This window comes from Salvelinus sp. IW2-2015, unplaced genomic scaffold, assembly GCF_002910315.2.
Source record: "Salvelinus sp. IW2-2015 unplaced genomic scaffold, ASM291031v2 Un_scaffold3171, whole genome shotgun sequence".
Classification (NCBI taxonomy): Eukaryota; Metazoa; Chordata; class Actinopteri; order Salmoniformes; family Salmonidae; genus Salvelinus; species Salvelinus sp. IW2-2015.
In genome coordinates, this window is record NW_019944458.1 from 38,789 (window position 1) to 44,958 (window position 6,170).

At 40.6% G+C, this 6,170-nt stretch overlaps 1 protein-coding gene across 1 annotated transcript in view; it reads right to left on the minus strand.

Annotated features, from left to right (window-relative positions):
- The window catches only part of LOC112075453 (pleckstrin homology domain-containing family A member 7), a 53,512-nt gene that overhangs the window by 38,176 nt on the left and 9,166 nt on the right, over positions 1-6,170 (minus strand). Inside the window, exon 3 of the mRNA XM_070440917.1 lies at positions 3-72. Coding sequence (XP_070297018.1) covers positions 3-72 — 70 coding nt within the window. The remainder of the gene's footprint in view (positions 1-2; positions 73-6,170) is intronic.

Below are 6,170 nucleotides of genomic sequence, written 5' to 3' on the forward strand. Positions count from 1 at the left end.
TGTTGTTGTTAACGTGGTTGGTCTGTGGTACTGCCTGCTGCACTGACATTTCTGGTCTCTCTGTGACTGCCTCTCTGTGAGGGGTGAGAGGCGATAGAGGTCAACAGGGATACTGGACTATAACAGAGGCACTTTACAGTTACCTAGGCTAAAGACAACGGCCAAACCTGGCATTTCTATCACACCAACCCCTGGACATTAGAAACAACTGACATGATTAACCAGCTCAGTGTGACATGGTTAGTGACAAGCTAATATACTGAACAGAAATATAAAAGCAACATGCAACAATTTCAACGATTTTACTGAGTTACAGTTCATATAATGAAATCAGTCAATTGAAATTAGTTAATTAATACATTTTCTATGGATTTCACATCACTGGGAAGGGGCGCAGCCACCAATTGGGAACCAGGCCCACCCACTGGGGAGCCAATCAGAATGTTTTTCCCCACAAAAGGGCTTTATTAATTAAAGACAGAAATACACCTCAGTTTCTTCAGCTGTGCGGGTGGCAAATTCTCTCAAACGACKTTGGTAGAGAAATTAACATTAAATTCTCTGGCAACAGCTTTGGTGGACATTCCTGCAGTCAGCATGCCAATTGCACGTTCCCTCAAAACTTGAGACATCTGTGGGATTGTGTTGTGTGACAAAACTGCACATTTTAGAGTGGCCTTTTATTGTCCACAGCACAAGGTGCACCTGTGTAATGATCATGCTGTTTAATCAGCTTCTTGATATSCCACACCTGTCAGGTGGATGGATTATCTTGGCAAAGCAGAAATGCTCACTAACAGGGATGTMAACAAATTTGAGAGAAATAAGCTTTTTGTACATATGGAACATTTCTGGGATCTTTTATTTCAGATCATGAAACATGGGACCAATACTTTACATGCTGCGTTGACATTTTTGTTCAGTATATATCCCCTGAATGTTAGTCAAGGACTTAGTGACCTATAGTAATGCATTAAATACTTACGTTCTGTGTCTTAAAACAAAATATTAATGCTATTCTTTCCTCCTTTTTGCTCAGATATTAATACAGTAGATGACATTATGATAAAGTACAGCTGTACACTTGAAACAGGAGATTTGGAGGTATTAGGCTGTGGATAAAACGGCAACATGGACACCTCCATTAACCTGAGTTGACTCTGACTCTCAATGTTATTTCCCACTTGAGTGATACTAGTGAAAGCATTCAAATGTCCTTTATTCATTASTGAGTTCCTCCAAAGAGGGAAGGGAGACTACAGGGAGGGGATTTCAATATGTTTTTAACACCCACATATTTTCATGGAGAGGGGAGTGTAACTAAGTGAGGCTCTTTGAATCGGAGGCAGGCTGGGTTCCCCTTGAGAGTCAAAATGACAGCCATTTTGTCTTTAAACAAATAGCTTGGGGTAGCCTCTTCATCAATGACTCTGTGTAATAGCTCTAGTGATCATTAATTTGTCCCACAGATGAATGTAGGAGACTCTCTCCCTCTGCAGGGAGTCATTCATCTGAGATATAATTTATCTGATTCCCAGACCAACACTATACACATCTAACAAATCACACATTTTTTAGATTACAAATATTGACAGGGCAGGTCCTCAATGGACAGTTTTKAACTCAGTTTCAAAGTTCAGAGCATATTCAGACATACAGTACCAGTYAAAAGTTTGGACACACCTACTCATTCAAGGCTTTTTCTTTATTTTTACTATTTTCTACATTGTAGAATAATAGTGAAGACATCAAAACTATGAAATAACACATATGGAATATGAAGTAACCAAAAAAGTGTTGAACAATAAATTTTGAGATTCTTCAAAGTAGCCACCCTTGGCATTCTCTCAACCAGCTTCATGAGAATAGTCACCTGGAATGCATTTCAATTAACAGTGTGTCTTGTTAAAGTGATTGTGGAATTTTTTCCTACTTAATGTGTTTGAGCAATCAGTTTGTCTTGTGACAAGGTAGGGGTTGTTAACAGAATATAGCCCTATTGGTAAAATACCAACTGCATATTATGGCAAGAACAGCTCAAATAAGCAAAGAGAAACGACAGTCATCATTACTTTAAGACATGAAGGTCAGTCAATCCGGAAAAAGTCAGAAATTCTGAAATTGCAGCCCAAATAAATGCTTCACAGAGTTCACGGTAACAGACACATCTCAACATCAACTGTTCAGAGGAGACTGTGTGAATCAGGCCTTTGTGGTCGAATTGCTGCAAAGAAACCACCACTAAAGGACACCAATAAGAAGAAGAGACTTGCTTGGGCCAAGAAACACGAGCAATGGCCATTAGACCAGTGGAAATCTGTCCTTTGGTCTGATGAGTCCAAATTTTAGATTTTTGGTTCCAACYACCAGGTCTTCGTGAGACACGGAGTAGGTGAACAGATGTGTAGTTCCCACCGTGAAGCATGGAGGAGGTGTAATGGTGTGGGGGTGCTTTGCTGGGGACACTGTCTGTGATTTATTTAGAATTCAAGGCACACTTAACCAGCATGGCTACCACAGCATTCTGCGGCGATACGCCATCCCATCTGGTTCGCGCATAGTGTGACTATCATCAACAGGACAATGACTCAAAACACACCTCCAGACTGTGTAAGGGCTATTTTACCAAGAAGGAGAGTGATGGAGTGCTGCATCAAATGACAGACCTCAACCCAATTGAGATGGTTTGGGATGAGTTGCACCGCAGAGTGAAGGAAAAGCAGCCAACAAGTGCTCAGCATATGTGRGAACTCCTTCAAGACTGTTGGAAAAGCATTCCAGTTGAAGCTGGTTGAGAGCATGCCAAGAGTGTGTAAAGCTGTCATCAGCTCAAAGGGTGGCTACTTAGAAGAATCTAAAATCTAAAATATATTTTGATTTTTTAAACACTTTTTGGTTACCACATGATTCCATATGTGTTATTTCATAGTTTTGATGTAAAGAAAAACCATTGAATGAGTAGGTGTGTGCAAACTTTTGACTGGTACTGTAAACGAGTGTTAGCTAATGTTCTACTGGAATTCCAAGTTCTAGCTTGCTGTCTAATCTATCTACATGATAATGCTGACATCSTGATAACATTATAATGTAGCACTAGCAGTAGATTCAGACAATGATTTTCAGGAGAAATAGCTTCCCTTGGAGCTGCTAATGAGCACCGAGCAGCGTTGGCCACTAGATGGTATTGTTTCACAAAACATCAGATCCAACCTTCCTCTCAGCTGTAGAATGCCAGTCCAGATCAGCCACATCATGTATGTGTACTGTACACTTCATTTCTCCTACACCACAAGCTGTGTCATTCATCTAACCAAACCGTAACCAGTTTGGCCAAACCATAACTTTTTCTCCTTTTAATTGAAACAGCTATTCTTTATTCCCTATATACTGCACTACTTTTGACCAGGGCCCATGGGGATCTAATCAGTAGTGCACTATATAGGGAATAGGGTGCCATTTGGGACAGATAAAAAAAAATGTTGATTGGTTTTTATTCGACTCATTCTTAAAGTCAAAGATCAGCCTGTAGATAAATCACCCAGGTTCATTACCCAATGAAAGCTTAAGACCAGACTAGAGGTCGACCGATTAATCGGAATGGCGGATTAATTAGGGCCGATTTCAAGTTTTCATAACAATCGGAAATCGGTATTTTTGGACACCGATTGGCCGTTTTTTTTTTTTTTTACACCTTTATTTAACTAGGCAAGTCAGTTAAGAACACATTCTTATTTTCAATGACGGCCTAGGAATGTGGGTTAACTGCCTTGTTAAGGGGCAGAACGACAGATTTTTACCTTGTCAGCTCAGGATTCAATCTGCAACCTTACGGTTAATAGTCCAACGCTCTAACCACCTGCCTTACATTGCACTCCACAAGGGGCCTGTTACGCGAATGCAGTAAGAAGCCAAGGTAATAATCATAATCACTAGTTCTAACTAACATGGTTGATGATATTACTAGTTTATCTAGCGTGTCCTGCGTTGCATATAATTGATGCGGTGCGCATTCGCGAAAAAAGACTGTCGTTGCTCCAACGTGTACCTAACCATAAACATCAATGCTTTCTTAAAATCAATACACAGAAGTACATATTTTTAAACCTGCATATTTAGCTAAAGAAATCCAGGTTAGCAGGCAATATTAACCAGGTGAAATTGTGTCACTTCTCTAGCGTTCATTGCACGCAGAGTCAGGGTATATGCAAAAGTTTGGGCCGCCTGGCTCGTTGCGAACTAATTTGCCAGAAATGTACGTAATTATGACATAACATTGAAGGTTGTGCAATGTAACGGAAATATTAGACTTAGGATGCCACCCGTTAGATAAAATACGGAACGGTTCCTATTTCACTGAAAGAATAAAGTTTGTTTTCGAGATGATAGTTTCCGGATTCGACCATATTAATGACCTAAGGCTCGTATTTCTGTGTGTTATTATGTTATAATTAAGTCTATGATTTGATACAGCAGTCTGACTGAGCGATGGTAGCACCAGCAGGCTCGTAAGCATTCATTCAAACAGCACTTTGGTGCGTGTTGCCAGCAGCTCGTCGCTGTGCTTCAAGCATTGCGCTGTTTATGACTAAAGCCTATCAACTCCCGAGATTAGGCTGGTTTAACCGATGTGAAATGGCTAGCTAGTTAGCGGGGTGCGCGCTAATAGCGTTTCAAACGTCACTCGCTCTGAGACTGGGAGTAGTTGTTCCCCTTGCTCTGCATGAGTAACGCTGCTTCGAGGGTGGCTGTTGTCGATGTGTTCCTGGTTCGAGCCCAGGTAGGAGCGAGGAGAGGGACGGAAGCTATACTGTTACACTGGCAATACTAAAGTGCCTATAAGAACATCCAATAGTCAAAGGTATATGAAATACAAATGGTATAGAGAGAAATAGTCCTATAATTCCTATTATAACTACAACCTAAACTTCTTACCTGGGAATATTGAAGACTCATGTTAAAAGGAACCACCAGCTTTCATATGTTCTCATGTTCTGAGCAAGGAACTTAAACGTTAGCTTTCTTACATGGCACATATTGCACTTTTACTTTCTTCTCCAACACTTTGTTTTTGCATTATTTAAACCAAATTGAACATGTTTCATTATTTATTTGAGCTAAATTGATTTTATTGATGTATTATATTAAGTTCAAATAAGTGTTAATTCAGTATTGTTGTAATTGTCATTATTCAAAATACCGATTAATCGGTTGATTTTTAAAAATGTATCGGCTTTTATGGTCCTCCAATAATCGGTATCGGTCGTTGAAAAATTAAATCGGTTGACTTCTAGACCAGACCCACCTAATGTTATGTCAAGGGAGCCTTAAAATAGGCCTCAGTCTCTCCATGCTAAAGAGGGGAGAGAGCTGGGTAATAGCAGAGGTTCCTCCATTTATACTCACCTTAAAATCACACTCTTTTTGTGAAAGAGGAACTGTGGAAAGTAAGTAACTGTTCCGACACGAAACATCCCCACATTGTTGATGTGTGTGGTAGACTGCAGAGCTGGTGAGTATGGATGTGGACCCTATGTCATGGGTCTGGGTCTGGCCTGTCCATTCAGCACTTTTCTCTGGGGATTCAGTTGGGATCACGCTGGCACTATGCTGCTGGATAATACAGGACTCTGCAATCAAAACAGGCTTTGTTAACCACAGCCAAGTAAGATCCTACAAGCTGATCACAAAGTACACATACTAAACAGAAACACGACATGATGGTGGATGCACGTGTTGTACACTAAAGAGAGGTTTTCAGTGATTTAGAATGGATTGCTGTTTGCTTGTAAATGGAGGTGGGTTCCTGATAGACATAGGGTGAATTCCAAATGGCATCCTAATTCCTATATGTGTTACTACTTTTGACAAGGGCCCATAGGGCTCTGGATGCATTCATTCTGAGACTGCAAGGCTGTACCCAGACTCAGAGTTATTATACAGGATAGATGGAAGGATATTGTAACAGATAGTACAGGAATGTGCTACTTTGAAGAGTTGTGTAATAGGTACAGGCAAAATGATGGTCTGGAACTATGCATGGACCAGCAGGCCTGGGCACTACTGGGTGATACAGGTTGTATTGTAATGGAAAAGGCAGTAGAGTGGTTTGGAGAGCAGAAAGCGTGTTAAAAGGTTTTCGTTGTGCTGGAGACTGGGCAGTGTAGTAGTGT